The 20,938-nt window shown below is 37.0% G+C and overlaps 1 protein-coding gene and 1 pseudogene across 50 annotated transcripts in view; both read left to right on the forward strand.

The window, feature by feature from the left end:
- The window catches only part of KIAA0586, a 119,568-nt gene that overhangs the window by 84,433 nt on the left and 14,197 nt on the right, over window positions 1-20,938 (forward strand). For 45 of the 50 annotated variants that reach the window (XR_010151127.1, XR_010151128.1, XR_010151130.1 and 42 more), the window contains one exon: window positions 588-693. Coding sequence is in view for 42 of the 50 variants with exons in the window: in XM_063793433.1 (XP_063649503.1) it covers window positions 588-693 (106 nt within the window). In the remaining 8 variants the exon portion in view is untranslated. Of the gene's footprint in view, window positions 1-587; window positions 694-2,264; window positions 3,888-20,938 lie in introns of those variants that run through there. The other 5 variants (XR_010151131.1, XM_063793449.1, XM_063793453.1 and 2 more) reach the window with 1 other exon arrangement.
- Window positions 8,126-9,124, forward strand: LOC134808358 (heterogeneous nuclear ribonucleoproteins C1/C2-like; annotated as a pseudogene).

The raw sequence follows: 20,938 nt of genomic DNA on the forward strand, positions 1-20,938 counted from the left end.
TGATTACGAAGAGATTTGTGACTACTGTAAATTTCTAATTTGGTTATGTTATATGAGAGATGATAGTGCTTATGGTGGAGCATATGTTTCTTGAATGGCAAATGGAAGATAACAATACCTACTCACACTTCTGAGAATTAAATGATGTTACTATATATAAAAGCTCTTCGAAAATTGCAGTGCATTATGCAGATTTTCATTTTATGCAAAAAGTGGTTATACGGAAGAGTTTGCTGCCAAATTAAGTTCTTATCCTGTCTAAATCCATTATATGTATATAAAGTAGTTTGATTCATAAGTAGCTCTGAATTCTCTAATGAAAATAGACAGAAATGACTTGAATATTTGAAATCTGTATATATGATCCAAATCTTTTTAAAGGTTTTTTTTTGCAACGTCTTTTCTTTTGTAATATGTACCTCATCACCTATTTATTGGTAGAAGTGCGAATAAATAAAAAGCAATAAAAAGCAACTAGAAAGCAAGCATATTATTAAAATTTTATAAACACTTGAATAATTTGACTTCTCAGATTTTTTTAAGTAACTAAAAAATAATATTATGACTTCATATCTTAAATTATTTAGTACCAACTAAAGCAAAATCAGGATGTTAAGCAAGTTGAACACAAACCATCACAAAGTTACCTACGTGTTAGAAATAAATCTGATATTGCACCTTCACAGCAACAAGGTAAGACTTGTTTTTATGTAATAATACAATAGTTTGATACTTGTCTGAATATTGAACAAATATGAGAATTCTTTACTTTTTATACATCCCACTGCTCTCTAGGTTTTTGTTTTCTTTTGTTTTCTCTCATTTAGTCCATTTACATGAAGAATCGGTGTTGTATTTGACTATGTTAGTTAGTTCTTTTTACCAGTAAACACTATTTCTAGTGGATTTTTTAAACTCTTAGCTGGTGTCTTTCCTTTACCCTTGCCTTTTAGTTCTTGTTCAATTGAATACCAAGGTCTTTTTATCTGTATATAGGTCTGTTTGACATTACAATATGTTAAAGACAGGGATTATGGCTGTATTTAATATGCTTTGTAAAGCACATTATTTAGTGCGTGGTGGTGCTGACCAAGTATAACTTAAAAGCAATCGCCTCTCATATTACATACTGTGATATGGATGACCATATCATAGTTCTTTATCAAACTCGTGTGGTTACCTTTAATTCCACAGTCAGCATTCAAGCATTTTGATGTTGTCTCTATGTTTCTACAAGGCTGTTGGCCTTGTGTTTTGTTTGCCATCTTGCTTCTTAGTCATTTACATTTTCTATAACCTAAAATCTGAAATTTGGCAGTAGAAATTAAGATCTCTTCTGTTTAAAAACTTTCTGCCCACAATTCTGGAAGAAGTATTAGAAATATTTTGAGAAGTGGAATTTTTCTTTTTTGCTTTTATAACTGTGATTTTTATTTAATTTTCAAATAATATTTAATTGAGCAAATGCATATTATTGAATGCCGGTATAATTGCGAATGTAACTATGCATTTGGTGTTTTGGGAAGGACCTAAATGATGAAGTGCTCAAGATAGTAAGATTATGCCACTTAAGGTTTAGGTTTTCACTCTTCCATTTGTTGTCTGTTCCCCTCTTGCTCCAAGTTTTCAGAACTTTGTCCTCCTGACCCTTTTTTTTTTAACCTCACCATAGTACGTTAATATTAATGTACTATGGAAAATACCTATAAAACTCTTCTTCTGGTGATTTAAGAATTAATCATGATAGTATATCGATATGGGCAGATAAATGTTTCTAAGATAATGTCAGAATTTACTTCATGTTCTTCTACTGAGTTCTCATTTATGAACTGTCCTTCGCAGTCAATGATAGTTTCTTTAATGTTTTTAAAAATCAATCATTTTTGACATTATAAATGAATTTCATTTTCTTGGGGATGTTGTATGTAATGAAATAATTATTTTTCTCAGCTGATAGGAAAATGTCTCTGGTAAGATGTTAGCTGGTAGAAGGAAGTTTTATGTGGAAAGGGTTTACAACAGTTGGATTTAATACATTTGAAATGTTTTACATTTAATTTTACATCTAATACAAAAGGTAGGAGAGCAGACCTATACCAGCCTTGACTAAAACAAATAAATACCAGTGGGCTATAAAGAGAACATTTTAAATACAGGCGAAGTCTTTCACTCTATAATTGGTACATATCTTTATACTAGAAAATTTCTTGAATGAATATGATTGCCTTGGCAAATATAATCAGTTATGACTTTTTTCCCCATAGATTTTGTGGGTTTTATTATTTTTTTTCTCTGATGAAACTCTGAGACATTGCCAAATGTTGCAGAAAATAGAAGTCAGAGTGCCAAAATAATTCTCTGGAGCTCTCAGGACTTTGGGTGACCTTGAAGGAATTCAATCCTCTCATACATAGAAACCTTGAAGATAATGAAGGAAATTCACCTTATCACAGGGGAATTAAAACCACATCTTTTCTAGCAGATAAATGCTTCCAAGAATACTAGAACCCCAAATTTTGGCTATTTCAGGGGGAAGTATCATGTATTTCACTTGAAATGTGTAGTAGTTTAATATATGTCTATAAAGAAAGGAGCAGTAGCAGCTGTTTTAATGATCATCCATTAAAAATTAACTGAAGAATGGTAGGACACACATTCCAGCACCATATTGCTAGGAACTTAGTAAAGTACTTAGTTTTTTTCCACCTTGATTATTACTTTCAGATTTTAATATAAAAGAGAGGAATTCATTGTTCTGACAAATGGTATCTTTGGAGCCTTTAAGAGTAAAACCTTTCAATTTGGTATTGAATTTATTGGGTCTGTCTTTGACCACGTGATATACCACTTACCTGATTCTATGTACTGATTAATGTATCTAACAGTTTTATAGTGAAAGTACTTTTTAAAAAAGTATTTGAATGGTCATTTCTATTTTTCCCCCTTTGCTGTACAAGTTAATTTTTACTCATCTTTTGCTATACAAATTAACTTTCATCAATACAAATAAGAGGCTAGTTTTAAGTCAATTTATTTGTCATGAGCCCAGGAACAATTAAATTCTATAAAGTAATGTATTAAAATAGTACACTTTAAAAATTATTTTCCTTCTTTTTTTCTCTTTAAATTTTAAGACCATCATAATAAATTATCATTACAAAGTCAAACATACTATATACTACTATCAGTCAATGGGGAAAAAATAAGTCATATGTTTTATGGTAAAATGCTGTGATAGATTGGATTGTCAAATTTGCTTGAAAAAAATCACAGCAGTTTTTAGTTTTTCTTATTTGTAGATTACACGTTACTCAGAAAATAAGTATCAAAGTGCTAAAAGTAATAGGTGTAATTGCTGTTATTTGTCAAAATCAGTTTACATTTTTGTGGGAAATACAGAATCACAAATATTTCTTTCTGGCATTATGTCCTGAGTTAAATTCTAGAAAATTTAGCACCTTTTATACTCATATAGCTGTGACGATAACTTTAAATATGTGAACATTAGGAAATTCAAAGCTTATATATTCTTAGAAGCTAATTTTGACCACGTGCGCAAATTATTTTTCTTTTTTAGTAGAATGGTGCATTTTTTGCCTTTGTATTTGAAATTTAGCTAAATTACAATAGCTATCAGAACTACAATTGACCTTAGTAATTTCAAAACCATAGTTATAAGGGTTTTAAGTTGATTTTTAAAAATCTTAAGATATGATAGGGATTTCAAAACTATGTGTGTGTATCTCTGATAGGGAGGGGTTGGGGCACAGACTAATAAGTGTGCCAAAAATCTGTGAATCCAAATGTGTAACAAGCATTGTCTGAATAAATGTCCACAAATCCATGCTATTATTGGTTAACAAAAAATAAATTCACTTTGAAATGTTGCTGAATTTGGGAGTTTTGTTTCCACCTAGGATGAGGAAATTGGAAAGAGTGTCACTTTCACCCTAACTATAATAAAATGTCAGATAAACTACAAAATCATTAACATTTCTTGAACCCATCAGAGAGCTTCTGATGCAGAGCAACTAAGTAGCCTCAAGTCCAAGGAAAGACAGACTCCTCCAAAAAGAGATGAGACACAAGCACTGTCTCACTTGTGACAGAGCATGGTTACAGGAAGAGACAGCAGGCACCAATCAAGCAGATAAGAAGTATTTGGTTAAACTTTTTAAGTGGGTTTCTAAAGGCCAAGTATAGAACCATTGGTAGTCACAGATACAAGTGGAGTTCACACCCACTTATAGGCATCTTCTGCACAGACCTCTAGAGAAAGATTGTGGGGAAAGGCAGAGAGTCTCTCTCACTGGTGCAGGCCTGAATGAGGGGAGTGGCTGTCACTGCCAGAAAGACAGGATGCCCCACTTTGACCCTTCTCCTTTAAGAACAAAAGCCTTAAGCCACTGAGGAAGGGGCAACACATCTGTTATTTCCAGGGTATAGGTGAAAACCTATTTGGCTGGGGGAAGGGTAAAGAAAAAAAAAGAATCCACTCCTGGCGGAGAAGAAGGAAATAGTCTTGGTCCCACAATCTTTTATTAGCACTATTAGAAGTTTCTTATTGTTGGGAGAGTGGTTGGAAACTGTCCTGCACAAAATTTGCCAAAGGGACAAGGCAGAATTTAAAATGTCAGTTCCCTCCAAATTGATCTATAGATTGAGTGCAATCTCAAAAACATTCCAGCAGGGATTTCTGGGTAGAAGTTGACAAGCTGAAGCTAAAACTCATGAGAAAATGCAGAGGACCTAGAATAGCCAAAATAACTTTTAAAAAGAAAAATAAAGTTGGAAGATTATACTATATAACTCTAAGACTTATTATAAAGCTACAGTAATCAAGACAGTGGAATATTGGCATAAATATCAATGGGATAGAATAGAGAATTCAAAAAAATAAGTCCACACATTTATGATTAGTTGATCAATTGATTTTTACAAATGGGAAAGACGATTCCATGGAGAAAGGATAATCTTTTCAACAAATGGTGTTTGGACAGAGCTCATCTATATACAAAAAAAAGAACCTCAATCTATATTTCACCAACACACAAAAATGAGCTAAAAAATGGATCATAGATCTAAATGTAAAGCCTAAAACTACAGAACTTCTAGAAGAAAATATAGGAGAAAATGTTTCTTTGTGACCTTTGGTTGGGCAAAGATTTCCAAGCTATTGCAGAAACTAATGATAATTGGACTTAATCAAAATAAAAATTTCTGTTCTTCAAAAGACAGTGTTAAGAGAATGAAAAAGGACAAATCACAGACTGGAAGAAAATATTTGCAAATTTGCTTTCTGATGAAGCAGTTATGTCCAGAATATATTTTTAAACCTTACAAAACTCAACACTAGGAAAACAACCCAATTTTTAAAATGCATAAAAGATTTGAACAGATACTTCACCAAAAAAGAAATTTGGATGGCAAATAAGCACATGGAAAATTGTTCAACATCATTAGTAATTGGGAAGATGCAAATTAAAAATTAAATACCACTGAATACCCATTAGGTTGACTAAAATCAAGGAAACTGATACTACCATGTGTTGGTGAGGATATAGATCAATTCTAATTCTGATACATTGCTGGTGGGAATGCAGAATGCAACATGCACCTTGGAAAACTGTTTGACAGTTTCTTATAAAATTAAACATAAATTTACCCTATGACTCAGCAGTCCATTTCCTATGTATTCATTCAAGATAAATGAAAACTTATTTTCACACAAAACCTGTAGTCAAAACTTTTTTAGCAGTTTATTTTATAATTACCCAAAACTGGAATCAACCAAAATGTCCTTCAACAAGTAAATGGATAAACAATCTGTGTGGTACATCCATACAGTGGAATAGTACTCAGCAATGAATAGACGTGAACTACTGATACACACACAACAGCACAGATGAATCTCAATTGCATTAAATGTAGTGAAAGAAGTTAAAAGGCTACATACTGTATGATTCCATTTATATGGAAAAGGCAAAATTTATTGGAAAAGGCAAAACTATAGATATGGAGAACAGGTCAGTGGTTGCCTTGAAGAAGAGTTTGACAACAAATGGCAGGAGGGAACTTTTTTCCATTTTGATGGAAATATTATATATCTTGATTGGGTTAGTGTCTATATAACTAAGAATTTTTCAATGGTTAGTCTTACTGGTTATAAATTATACTTCAATAAAATGATGTACATATTACTAAGTTTATGATACTTTTGCTTATTATGAATTTTCTTAATTAGCTTATACTAAAAGCTTATCACTTGGGAAAGTATAAAAGGTTTTGTTGTTAAAAGGTGTGTAAATGTGATACTGTATTACATTTATTTACTCTTACATCTTTTTCTTATATTAACACTTTAGGAGGAGATAGTTTGATGTATTTTATAATACAGTATATTTTCAATACAGTTAAATTGGATTTTTAGGTGTTTATTTAAGAATACATTCCATTTAGACTAGAAATCTGAAACATTTATGTTTTATAATTAATAGTGACTAACTGGAAACAAAGAAAAATTGTATGTGCTAATCTACAGTGGAAGTACTCTTGTTTAAAATTTTCTTTTTTAGATTTCAGAAAGGGAAGAACTGTCAGCTCAAAAACTTGTGTTTTTTACTGGCACATCCAATATAATGTGTAATCAACACAGTTTAACTCAGTAAACATTAATTGAGGGCCCTCCACACTCTACGCTACTAAGCTTCAATGCCTTTTTGCATTATCTTCTTTCCACCCAGAGTTACCTTCTCTCCCCACTTTTATATGCCTACAAATTACTTATTCTTCAACATTCAGCTCCATCTTTCTGAGTTCTTACTGAACCTCCGATTGAAAACGTCTTATTCATTTTAACCCACTCTCTTCCCCTAGCTCTTTTCTGCCTTGAACATAATCATAATCTTAACAACAGTTTTTTGCTGGGCACAGTGGCCCACACCTATAATCCCAACACTTTGAGAGGCCGAGGCGGATGGATCACTTGAGGTCAGGAGTTCGAGACCAGCCTGGCCAACATGGCAAAACCCCGTCTCTACTAAAAATACAAAAATTAGCCGGACGTGGTGGCACATGCCTGTAGTCCCAGCTACTTGGGAGGCTGAGACATGAGAATTGCTTAAGCCTAGGAGGCGGAGGTTGCAGTGAGCTGAGATCGCACCACTGCACTCCAGCTTGGGCGATGAAGTGAGACTCTGTCTCAAAACCAAAACCAAAACAAAACAAAACAGGGGAATACATTTACCAGAGGTTTGCTAGGTGTGTTCTATGTTAATTTCATTTATTCATCACAATACCATGCCATGCAGGTAGTTTTGTTTGTTTGTTTTATAGAGATAGAGTTTCACTGTCACCCAGGCTGGAGAGCAGGGGTGTGATAGTTCATTGCATCCTCAACCTCCTGGGCTCAGGCAGTCTTCCTGCCCCAGCTTCCATGTAGCTAGCACTACAGGTGTGTGCCATCATGCCTGACTCAGGTAGTTTTATTCCTGTTTTACAAGAGAGAATGATAAGATTCTTGAAGGTTAACTAATTTTCCCAAAGCACACAATTTAGAAAATGAAGATCTGGAATTCCAGCCCAGATCGACTTGATTGCAAAGCTGATGCTCCTTTCCTTGTGTAATACTATTTATTGAATAAGCATTTAATAAATATTTATCGTGTGACTTAACAGCTTGTTGATAAGAGCTGCTTTTATCATCTCTATATTTCCAGGACTGATTATTTAATATTCCAAAGAAAGTGATATATGGGATAGTGTTGTGATTTGTTTTTAAGATATGTTATCTGTTTCTTATTTAAGAGAGCTTGTTTCCCAATGTAGCACTGTGGTGATCAGTAAATGTTCATGGAATTGAATTTGATGATTACATCATTTGCTATTAACCCCAAACAACATTTAATTCTGTTATTTAGTAATAAGACGGAAGAAGGAAGGGAAGAGAAAAATGAGAATATTTCATTACAATCATTTTTCCATTACTGTCTCTTTTTAATGTAGACAGTCGTGCAAACAGCCACAGTGGACTAATCTAAAGTGATTTTTATTTGCTTTTCCAAAAGATTGATTTCTTTTATAGTATTAACATACATTTTTATTATTTGAGGACAAAATAGTTGAACAGAGGGTAGGGGCAGCCGAGAATATGCCCAAGGGTGGGGAAAATTAAATCAGCTTAGATACTAGTTCATGGGGAATCTTTTTGAACTTTAGATGAGAAAGAAAAATCGTGCTGACATTCATTCACTCTTTCTTTTTAAATTGAGATATAATTCACATACTGTAAAATTCTCCCGTGTATTCATTGGGAATCTCAACACTCTTGTGCTCCAGAAATCTGATGTGGAGGCAGTCTTTTCAAAGTATTGCAAAATTGTGGGCTGATCTGTTCATAAGGGCTTTGCCTTTGTTTAGTATGTTAATGAGAGAAATGCCCGGGCCGCTGTAGGTGGAGATGTACAGCTCCTCTTTTGACTTGGACCATGACTTTCAACGGGATTATTATGATAGGATGTACAGTTACCCAGCACATGTTCCTCCTCCTCCTATTGCTCGGGCTGTAGTGCCCTCGAAATGTCAGCATGTATCAGGAAACATGAAGGGGGAAAAGTGGCTTCAATTCTAAGAGAGGACAGCGGGGATCTTCCAAGTCTGGAAAGTTGAAAGGAGATGACCTTCAGGTCATTAAGAAGGAATTGACCCAGATAAAACAAAAAGTGGATTCTCTCTTAGAAAACCTAGAAGAAAATTGAAAAGGAACAGGGGAAACAAGCAGTAGAGATGAAGGATGATAAGTCGGAAGAGGAGCAGAGCAGTAGTTCAATGAAGAAAGATGAGACTAATGTGAAGGTGGAGTCGGAGCGGGGTGCAGATGACTTTGCTGAGGAGGACCTACTAGATGATGATGACAATGAAGATGGGGGATGACCAGCTGGAGTTGATCAAGGATGATGAAAAAGAGGCTGAAGAAGGAGAGGATGACAGAGACAGCACCAATGGCGAAGATAACTCTTAAGCACATAGTGGGGTTTAGAAATCTTATCCCATCATTTCTTTACGTAGGTGCTTGTCTAAGATCAAATTTTTCACCAGATCCTCTCCCATGGTATCTTCAGCACATGCTCACTGTTCTCCCAATCCTTGTCCTTCCCATGTTCATTAATTCATAGTGCCCTGCGCCTAGTTCCATTTTCACCTCCTTTGATGCCCTAGTAGTTTTGTTAAGTCTTACCCTGTAATTTTTGCTTTTAATTTTGATACTTCTTTATGACTTAATAAAAAGGATATGTGGTTTTTATTAACTGTCTCCAAAATAATCTCTTGTTATGCAGGGAGTACAGTTCTTTTCATTCATACGTAAGTTCAGTAGTTGCTTCCCTAACTGCAAAGGCAATCTCCTTTAGTTGAGTAGCTCCTGAAAGCAGCTTTGAGTTAGAAGTATGTGTATTACACCCCCACATTAGTGTGCTGTGTGAAGCAGTTCAACACAAATGCAACAACGTAGTTTTGTGAATGAGAGCTGGCATATCAAATGCATCCTCTAGAAAAATAATTAGTGTTGTAGTCTTAAGATTTGTTTCTAAAGTTGATACTGTGGGTTATTTTTGTGAACAGCCTGATGTTTGGGACCTTTTTTCCTCAAAATAAACAAGTCCTTATTAAACCAGGAAAAAAACGAAAAAAGAGGAAAGGGGTAGTTGAGAAGAATAATTTCTTTAAAACACTGCATCTCAGAAATAATTTGTTAGAATACTATTAAATATGAAAAGGCAAACATCTTTCTATAATTAAACTGTCAACTTGTCACTGTTTTCTTATAGTGCTGAAAAATAAGCGTGGCAACAAGTGTGTTAGGTCAACTTGCAGATTGTTTTTATGTATATACATTTCTTACATTTTATGTGAGGATGTTTGGATGAGAGAGGCATAATCCATATGAGAAAAAATATTTCTCTGGCACAATAATGGATTTTTAAACATAGGTGATTATTTTAACTGTTCCAATGTGAAAGGATTTATACTTTTTATTTAAGAGGTAGAATATATATATGCATATCTATATATAATATCTATATCTATGTCATATATATATATAGTCTAACAGACAAATGTGCGTAACTAAGGATGATCCCTCAGAATGAGCAAAATGCATAAAGGATTGACATGGAAAATCTGTTAAATAAGACACTGAATATTATGCAAGGATTTCTATAACATTTTTACTTGTTGGTACTAAAAGTAATTTCCTTTTCAATACAGAAGCATTTTAATTGTGGAAATTATTTAATTTCCTTTTTGTGGAATTAAGTATACACTGTGTATGGAGAGCTTGGGTTTTTCTCATCTTATTGACATTAAACACATCTCACCAAAACCATACACGAGGATTGTTTTGAAGACTTGCCAACATTCCAAAAACCTCTTCAACCCCTTCATTGTTCTTAACCAGATTTCCTGAAACTTGACTTTAAAGTTTTTATTATGATTTTTAAAATAGATATCAAATTGATATAAAATATAATTTAAACTATTAGATCAATTAGTAGCCTTTTTATTCAACAGCTATTACAAATAATTTAACCTTATAATCACAGAGGTAAATACAGATTTGATAAAAATCTTTACATTTTGAAATTAATGAGGTAAATACTTAAGACTTGGGAGCAGAGGAACCGTCTCCAGTTCAACAGAACCAAAGGTTGTGATTACGATTAGGAGTAGCATCTGATCTTTTAATTGAATAATAATAATATTATTATTATTATTATTATTGAGATGGGGTCTTGCTATATTGCCTAGGCTGGTCTTGAGCTCTTGGGCTTAAGTGATCCTCCCACCTTGGCCTCCCTAAGTGCTGGGATTACAGGCATGAGCCACCACTCCTGACCTCAGTATTATTTTTATTATACCACAATGCCCTCCAAATTAACTGCAAGTTGATGTATTACAAATGCTATTCTTCTAATCAACCTAGTAATGATTTACTAAAAATTTTTTAGTGATTTTAATTTTATATAAATTAGGCAGACTATTTCAAGCAGGTAACAGTGGATTATTCCACTAAACCAGTTCTACCCTTTTTGTTCATATAATGAAAATAAAAAGAGAAGCTTGATTATTTCAGTTCAGAATACATTACCCTCAAATAAATTTAGGCCAGAGATGTAGCTACGCAGCTGTCCAGTGTCATAAAAAAGCAATTCACCGGTGAGTGATCTCTCCATTCAGAAGTGTGCAGTCTTAATGTATGGCTGTAAGAAACTGTTATTTTATGATCTTTTTACTAAAAGCTTGACTGAAAACTAAAATAAATTAATAAATTAGAACAGAGAAGTGATATAGTCTTATTATGCATATAGGATGAACCACTACTAGATTGTTAGTCTCTAATACAGTATTCCTCAAACTTTAACAGACATAGAATTCTCCGGGAGTATTTATTAATAAAATGTAGATCCTAAAGTGATTGTTTGCCTGAGACGGGGCCTGGGAATGTAAACATTAAACTAGTACCCATGGTTATTCGGATGCAGAAGAGGGAGGACCACCCTTTGAGAAACACTGATTAAGGACTCCAGTTGTTTTTGATGATTCTGTTCTATTCAGAATTAGAGGCACTTTGGAGAAAAATTGCATGAGTTCAAATCCTAGCTCAGCTATTTACTAGCTGGTGACCCTGGGTGAAATACTTAACCTCTCTGTGCTATTCTTATCTGTAATATAGTATAGATATTTCATGGTAATTAAAGACATAAAATACACTTTTACTAGAACCTGACATATATTAAGAGCTATTAAAGTGTTAGCTTTGCTCATTGCAACCTCTGCCTCCCAGGTTCAAGTGATTTTCTTGCCTCAGCCTCCCAAGTAGCTGGGACTGCAGGTGCGTGCCACCACACCCAGCTATTTTTAGTAGAGACGGGGTTTCACCATGTTGGCCAGGATGGTCTCAATCTCTTGACCTTGTCATCTGCCTGCCTTGGCCTCCCAAAGTGCTAGGATTACAGGCATGAGCCACCATGCCCAGCCCTGAAAGTGTTAGCTTTTATTAGCATGACTGTTTCTAGGAAATCTCTCCTTTTTGAATACTCATGTTATAATCAGCTCTCCTTTAACAGATAGGAAACGAACCTATATTTGTCCTAAGCTTTAAAGGATGCTGGTGAGGAAATGCTAAAGATGGTACATGTTCAATATAGTGTTAGGGAGATAAATTAAGTTTCAACAAAATTGTTTCTCTTCAGTGAATATATTTAAGATTATATGTATAAGATATATCTTAGGGACCTGGGCAAGATGGCTGAATAGGAACAATTCCATTGTGCAGCTCCCAGCGAGATCAATGCAGAAGGTGGGTGATTTCTGCATTTCCAACTGAGGTACCTGGCTCATCTCATTGGGACTGGTTAGACAGTGGGTGCAGCCCACGGAGAGCAAGCAGAAGCAGGGTGGGACGTTGCCTCACCTGTGAAGTGCAAGGGGTCGGGGAACTCCCTCCTCTAGCCAAGTGAATCCATGAGGGACTGTGCCGTGAGAAACGGTGCATTCCGGCCCAGATACTATGCTTTTCCCATGGTCTTTGCAACCTGCAGACCAGGAGATTCCCTCAGGTGCCTACACCACGAGGGCCCTAGGTTTCAAGCACAAAACTGGGCAGCCATTTGGGCAGACACCAAGCTAGCTGCAGGAGTTTTTTTTCATACTTCAGTGGCACTTGGAATGCCAGCAAGACAGAACCATTTGCTCCCCTCGAAACAGGGCTGAAGCCAGGGAGCCAAGTGGTCTACCTCAGCGGATTCCACTGCCACGGAACCCAGCAAGGTAAAGATCCACTGGCTTCAGATTCTCGCTGCCAGCACAGCAGTCTGATGTCGACTTGGGATGCTCAAGCTTGGTCGGGGGAGGGGCGTCCGCCATTACTGAGGCTTGAGTAGGCGGTTTTCCCCTCAGTGTAAACAAAGCCACCAGGAAGTTGGAACTGTGTGGAACCCACCATATCTCAGCAAAGCCGCTGTAGCCAGACTGCCTCTGTAGATTCCTCTTCTCTGGGCAGGGCATCTCTGAAAGAAAGGCAGCAGCCCCAGTCAGGAGCTTATAGATAAAACTCCCATCTCCCTGGGACAGAGCACCTGTGGGAAGGGGCGGCTGTGGGTGCAGCTTCAGCAGACAAATGTTCCTGCCTGCCAGCTCTGAAGAGAGCAGCAAATCTCCCAGCATAGCGCTCAAGCTTTGCTAAGGGACAGACTGCCTCCTCAAGGGGGTCCCTGACCCCCATGCCTCCTGACTGGGAGACACCTCCTAGCAGGGGGTGACAGACACCTCATACAGGAGATCTGTGACTGGCATCTGGTGGGTGCCCCTCTGGGACAAAGCTTCCAGAGGAAGGAACAGGCAGCAATCTTTGCTGTTTGGCAGACTCTGCTGGTAATACCCAAGCAAACAGGGTCTAGAGTGGACCTCGAGCAAACTCCAGCAGACCTGCAGCAGAGGGGCGTGAATGGTAGAAGGAAAACTAACAGAAAGGAATAGCATCAACATCAACATAAAAGGACATCCACGCAGAAACCCCATCTGAAGGTCACCAACATCAAAGACCAAAGGTAGATAAATCCACAAAGATGAGGAAAAACCAGTGCAAAAAGGCTGAAAATTCCCAAAACCAGAACACCTCTTCTTCAAAGGATCACAACTCCTCGCCAGCAAGGGAACAAAACTGGATGGAGAATGAATTTGATGAATTGACAGAAGTAGGCTTCAAAAGGTGGGTAATAACAAACTCCTCCGAGCTAAAGAAGCATGTTCTAACCCTTTCTATTCCTTCAAATTAGCTCTGGAAAGGACTACAGAAAGCTGGACTGTAATTTCCCTTTGCTTACTCAGGTCATCTAAACCTAAATAGTCTGAGTATATTGCCTTAATCAAAATCACGTTTTCCCCTCTTTAATTCCTTCCCCCATAATAAAGGAAGCTAAGAACCTTGAAAAAAGGTTAGACAAATTACTAACTAGAATCACCAGTTTAGAGAAGAACATAAATGACCTGATGGAGCTGAAAAACACAGCTCCAGAACTTTGTGAAGCATACACAAGTATCAATAGCCAGACTGATCAAGCGGAAGAAAGGATATCAGAGACTGAAGATCAACTTAAAGAAATAAAGCGTGAAGACAAGAATAGAGAAAAAAGAATGAAAAGGAATGAACAGTGTCTCCAAGAAATATGGGGCTATGTGAAAAGACCAAACCTACATTTGATTGGTGTACCTGAAAGTGACGGGGAGAATGGAACCAAGTTGGAAAACACTCTTCAGAATATTATCCAGAAGAACTTCCCCAACCTAGCAAGACAGGCCAACATTGAAATTCAGGAAATATAGAGCATACCACAAAGATATTCCTTGAGAAGAGCAACCTCAAGACACATAATCGTCAGATTCAACAAGGTTGAAATGAAGGAAAAAATGTTAAGGGCAGCCAGAGAGAAAGGTTGGGTTACCCACAAAAGGAAGCCCATAAGACTAACAGTGGCTCTCTCTGCGGAAACCCTACAAGCCAGAAGAGAATGGGGGGCCAATATTCAGCAGTCTTAAATAAAAGAATTTTCAACCCAGAATTTTATATACAGCCAAACTAAGCTTCATAAGTGAAGGAGAAATAAAATCCTTTAGGGACAAGCCAATGCTGAAAGATTTTGTCACCACCAGGCCTGCCTTACAAGAACTCCTGAAGGAAGCACTAGACATGGCAAGGAAAAACTTGTACCAGCCACTGCAAAAACATAGCAAATTGTAAAGACCATTGACACTATGAAGAAACTGCGTCAACTAATGGGCAAAATAACCAGCTAGCATCCTAATGACAGGATCAAATTCACACATAACAATATTAACCTTAAATGTACATGGGTTAAATGCCCCAGTTAAAAGAAATAGACTAGCAAATAGGATAATGAGTCAAGACCCATTGGTGTGCTGTATTCAGGAGACCCATCTCACATGCAAAGGCACAGATAGGCTCAAAATAAAGGGATGGAGGAATGTTTACCATGCAAATGGAAAGCAAAAAAAGCATGGGATGCAATCCTAGTCTCTGATAAAACAGACTAAACCAACAAAGATAAAAAAAGACAAAGAAGGTTATTACGTAATGGTAAAGGGATCAATGCGACAAGAAGAGCTAACTATCCTAAATATATATGCACCCAGTACAGGAGCGCCCAGATTCATAAAACAAGTTCTTAGAGACCTACAAAGAGACTTAGACTCCCACACAATAATAGTGGGAGACTTTAACTCCCCACTGTCAATATTAGACAGAACAATGAGACAGAAAATTAACAAGGATAATCAGGACGTGAACTCAGCTGTGGACCAAGCAGGCCTGATAGACATCTACAGAACTCTCCACCCCAATCAACAGAGTATACATTCTTCTTAGCACCACATCACACTTATTCTAAAATTGACCATATAATTGGAAGTAAAACACTCCTCAGCAAATGCAAAAGAACAGAAATCATAATAAACAGTCTCTCAGACCACAGTGCAATCAAACTAGAACTCAGGATTAACAAACTCACTCAAAACGGCACAACTACATGGAAACTGAACAACCTGCTCCTGAGTGACTACTGGGTAAATAATGAAATTAAGACAGACATAAATAAGTGCTTTGAAACCAATGAGAACAAAGACACAACGTACCAGAATTTCTGGGACACATTTAAAGCAGTGTGTAGAGGGAAATTTCTAACACTAAGTGCCCGCAGGAGAAAGCAGGAAAGATCTAAAATTGGCACCCTAACATCTCAATTAAAAGAACTAGAGAAGCAAGAGCAAACAAATTCAAAAGCTAGCAGAAGACAAGAAATAACTAAGATCAGAGCAGAACTGAAGGAGATAGAGACACACAAAACCCTTAAAAAAATCAATGAATGCAGGAGCTGGTTTTCTGAAAAGATCAACAAAATGGATAGACCACTAGCTAGACTAATAAAGAAGAAAAGAGAGAAGAATCTAATAGACATAATAAAAAATGATAAAGGGGACATCACCACTGATTTCACAAAAATACAAACCACCATCAGAGAATACTATAAACACCTCTACACAAATTAACTACAAAATCTAGAAGAAATGGATAAATTCCTGGACACATACACCCTCCCAAGACTAAACCAGGAAGAGGTCGAATCCCTGAATAGATCAATAACAAGTTCTGAAATTGAGGCAGTAATTAATAGCCTACCAACCAAAAAAAGCCCAGGACCAGACAAATTCACAGGCGAATTCTACCAGAGGTACAAAGAGGAGCTGCTGCTATTCCTTCTGAAACTATTCCAAAGAATAGAAAAAGAGAGACTGCTCCCTTACTCATTTTATGAAGCCAGCATCATCCTGATACGAAAACCTGGCAGAGACACAACAAAAAAAAGAAAATTTCAGGCCAGTATCCGTGATGATCATCAATGTAAAAATCCTCAATAAAATACTGGCAAACCGAATCCAGCAGCACATGAAAAAGCTTATCTACCTCAATCAAGTCGGCTTCATCCCTGGGGTGCAAGGCTGGTTCAACATATGCAAATCAGTAAACATGATCCATCACATAAACAGAACCAATAACAAAAACCATGTGATTATCTCAATAGATGCAGAAAAGGCCTTCAGTAAAATTCAACGCCCCTTCATGCTAGAAACTCTCAATAAACTAGCTACTGATGAAACATATCTCAAAATAGTAAGGGCTATTTATGACAAACCCACAGCCAATATCATACTGTATGGGCAAAAGCTGGAAGCATTCCCTTTGTAAACCAGCACAAGACAAGGATGCCCTCTCTCACCACTCCGATTCAACACACTACTGGAAGTTCTGGCCAGGGCAATCAGGCAAGAGAGAGAAATAAAGCATATTCAAATAGGAAGGGAGGAAGTCAAATTGTCTCTGTTTGCAGATGACAAGATTGTATATTTAGAAAACTCCATCATCTCAGCCCAAAATCTCCTTAAGCTGATAAGCAACTTCAGCAAAGTCTCAGGATACAAAATCAATGTGCAAAAATCACAAGCATTCCTATATGCCAATAATAGAGAGCCAAATCGTGAGTGAACTCCCATTCACAACTGCTATAAAGAGAATAAGATACTTAGGAATACAACTTACAAGAGGTTTGAAGGACCTTTTCAAGGAGAACTACAAACCACTGCTCAAGGAAATAAGAGAGGACACAAACGAATGGCAAAACATTCCATGCTTATGGATAGGAAGAATCAATATTGTGAAAAAGACCATACTGCCCAAAGTAATTTATAGATTCAGTGCTATCCCCATCAAGCTACCAATGACTTTCTTCACAGAATTAGAAAAAACTACTTTAAATTTCATATGGAACCTAAAAAGAGCCAAGACAGTCCTAAGCAAAAAGAACAAAGCTGGAGGCATCACGCTACCTGACTTCAAACTATATTACAAGGCTACAGTAACCAAAACAGCATGGTACTGGTACCAAAACAGATATATAGACCAATGGAACAGAACAGAGGCCTAATAAATAACACCACACATCTACAGCCATCTGATCTTTGACAGACCTGACAGAAACAAGCAATGGGGAAAGGATTCCCTATTTAATAAATGGTGGTGGGAAAACTGGCTAGCCATATGCAGAAAACTGAAACTGGACCTCTTCCTTACACCTTATACAAAAATTAATTCAAGATGGATTAAAGACTTAAACATAAGACCTAAAACCATAAAAACCCTAGAAGAAAACCTAGGCAGTACCATTCAGGACATAGGCATGGGCAAAGACCTCATGACTAAAACACCAAAAGCAATGGCAACAAAAGTCAAAATAGACAAATGGGATCTAATTAAACTAAAGAGCTTCTGCACAGCAAAAGAAACTATCATCAGATGAACAGGCAACCTACAGAATGGGAGAAAATTTTTGCAATCTATCCATCTGACAAAGGGCTAATATCTAGAATCTGTGAGGAACTTAAACAAATTTACAAGAAAAAAACAACCCCATCAAAAAGCAGGCAAAGGGGCCGGGTGCAGTGGCTCACGCCTGTAATCCCAGCACTTTGGGCTTTGGGAGGCCAAGGCAGGTGGATCACGAGGTCAGGAGATGGAGAGTGTCCTGGCTAACACAGTGAAACCCCGTCTCTACTAAAATATACAAAAAAAAAAGAAAGAAAGAAAGAAAGAAAATTAGCCGGGCATGGTGGTGGGCGCCTGTAGTCCCAGCTACTTTGGAGGCTGAGGCCGGAGAATGGCCTGAACCCAGAAGGCAGAGCTTGCAGTGAGCCGAGATTACACCACTGCACTCCAGCCTGGGGGACAGACCGAGACTCCGTCTCAAAAAAAAAAAAAAAAAAAAAAAATGGGCAAAGGATATCAACAGACACTTCTCAAACGAAGACATTTATGTGGCCAACAAAGATCTGAAAAAAGGCTCATCATCACTGCTCATTAGAGAAATACAAATCAAAACCACAATGAGATACCATCTCATGCCAGTTAGAATGGCGATCATTAGAAAGTCAGGAAACAACAGATGCTGAAGAGGATGTAGAGATATAGGAATGCTTTTACACTGTTGGTGGGAATATAAATCAACCATTGTAGAAGACATTGTGGTGATTCCTCAAGGATCTAGAACCAGAAATACCATTTGACCCAGCAATCCCTTTACTGGGTATATACCCAAAGGATTATAAATCATTCTGCTATAAAGACACATGGACACGTATGTTTATTGCAGCACTATTCACAATAGCAAAGACTTGGAACCACCCCAAATGCCCATCAGTGATTGACTGGATAAAGAAAATGTGGTACATACACACCATGGAATAATATGCAGCCATGTGTATTATGACTAGTTCATGTCCTTTGCAGGGACGTGGATGAAGCTGGAAACCATCATTCTCAGCAAACTAATACAGGAATAGGAAATCAAACACCTCATGTTCTCACTCATAAGTGGGAGTTGAACAATGAGAACACTTGGCCACAGGGAAGGGAATATCACACACTGGGGCCTGTCGGGGGGTGGGGGATAGGGGAAGGATAGCGTTAGGAGAAATACATAATGTAGATGATGGGTTGATGGGTGCAGCAAACCACCATGGCATGTGTGTACCTATGTAACAAACCTGCACGTTCTGCATATGTATCCCAGAACTTAATGTGTAATTAAAAAAAAAAAGAAAAAAAAAGTATGCCTGAACATGTATGTGTATGCAGCAGACAAGAGGAGGTAAATACCTATGGCTGATAAGATGGCATCAAACTACATACCAAATTGTTACTTCACTTCTGTTTCTCTGGCTTACTTCAGAATTACCTTGCATAGGATGAAAGATTTAATGGAACAGGAAAGGGTATTTGTGTTCAGCCTCAGCTTTTAGGATGGGAGTAGCCAATGGGTATAATCTGGGCAATCCTGCACGTGCAGACTGGGAAACCCAAGTCTTATATCTCATATACCATAGTAATTTTTACAGTTCCACAGATGAAAATGAATTGAAATCAATTCCATCATTTTCAGAAAAGATATCTTTTAAGAAATCTATTATTATTATTATTATAAGAGCAAAATAAAACAGGATCACTCTTTTATATAATTACAAAATATTTTTAAATATGTGCATGACAAATGCTGTGTAATACACCTCATTATTTTCAGTGTCCCTGATGGGCTCCTTTTCCTTGACCTAAAAATGGTGATTCCAAATTTAAGACTTTCTTGGGTATATTTTTTAATTGGAATAAATACAGAGGTCAAAATTACTCTTGGGTTTCTAAGTAAGAAGAAATGCAATTACTTGTGAATTATTTTAAGCTCGAATGCTATTTGCTCTCTGTTAAAATGGTAAAACAAATTACTCGTTATGGAATATATACCCACAAAAGTCTTTCAGTAAAATGTTATTGCTAAAATGTATCTTAAAATCTAATTGTTAGTCTTTGTTACACTTGTCAGCTCAGAATGGTCAGGAACCTTTTTTTGTGATAAGCCTCACAGAGGCTATGGAAAACAGGAGCACTTTTTTCTTGGGAATATAATTGCAGTAATACTGTACCACCTAATGAAGTCAGAAAAAACAATTTATGTAGAAATATAGTTCTGAGAGCCTTGCGATTATTGCCTTTTGTGTCATTCTGCCTACATTACACAAAGTAGGACTTAGGAAGTCCTGGAAATCATATGTTGGATATTTTCTAATTACTGTGTCAGCATGATCAATCATTTTCTAAATTTGCCAGTTTCCTGAAATAGCTTAGCTTATGTTCATAGCACTTTAGAGGAAGCAGCACAAAATTAGTTTCTATTGGTGTCACAAAAGAAATGAAATATTTATCTTTGGCAAAAAGACCTATACACCAAACTTCAATTAATGAGTACAAGAATTAGAAATCAAAACTTTGTTTAGTCTAAGGAAAAACAGTTCTTTAAACTGTAACCACATGGCTGTTTCTTGTTTGCATCAACTCTGGGTGACTGTTATTGTCTTCTGTGAATTCTCTGGGGCAGGGGCCTGACTTTGTTGAATGAGCCAATTGTTTTCCTTTGTGTTGCCCATCTAGTAAGTTCCCATCTGGTTTGTATCAGACTGTTTTCACAGCCAACAACTGCTGCCTTCTCTATATCCTGACACTTCAGGGCCCCACGCTATCAAAGCACTGCTGCGATGGCCTTGCTGGCAGGGCCTATACAGCTGTGCCTCACAGCTTGGAACTATTACCCAGAGTAATGGTAACGTAGAACTTGGACTGGCCCTTATTCCCACTGGTGTCGTGTGTACAGTGAGCAGAAACCCACCCTCTCCCTCTCTCCCCCTTGCCCCGAAACTTGCTATTCAACAGAAAATCTTTAAAGCTCTTATTTTAGGATGTGGAATGGTGGTGTTTTTATTTTCTAGT

Source organism: Pan troglodytes, chromosome 15 (assembly GCF_028858775.2).
Source record: "Pan troglodytes isolate AG18354 chromosome 15, NHGRI_mPanTro3-v2.0_pri, whole genome shotgun sequence".
NCBI lineage: Eukaryota > Metazoa > Chordata > Mammalia > Primates > Hominidae > Pan > Pan troglodytes.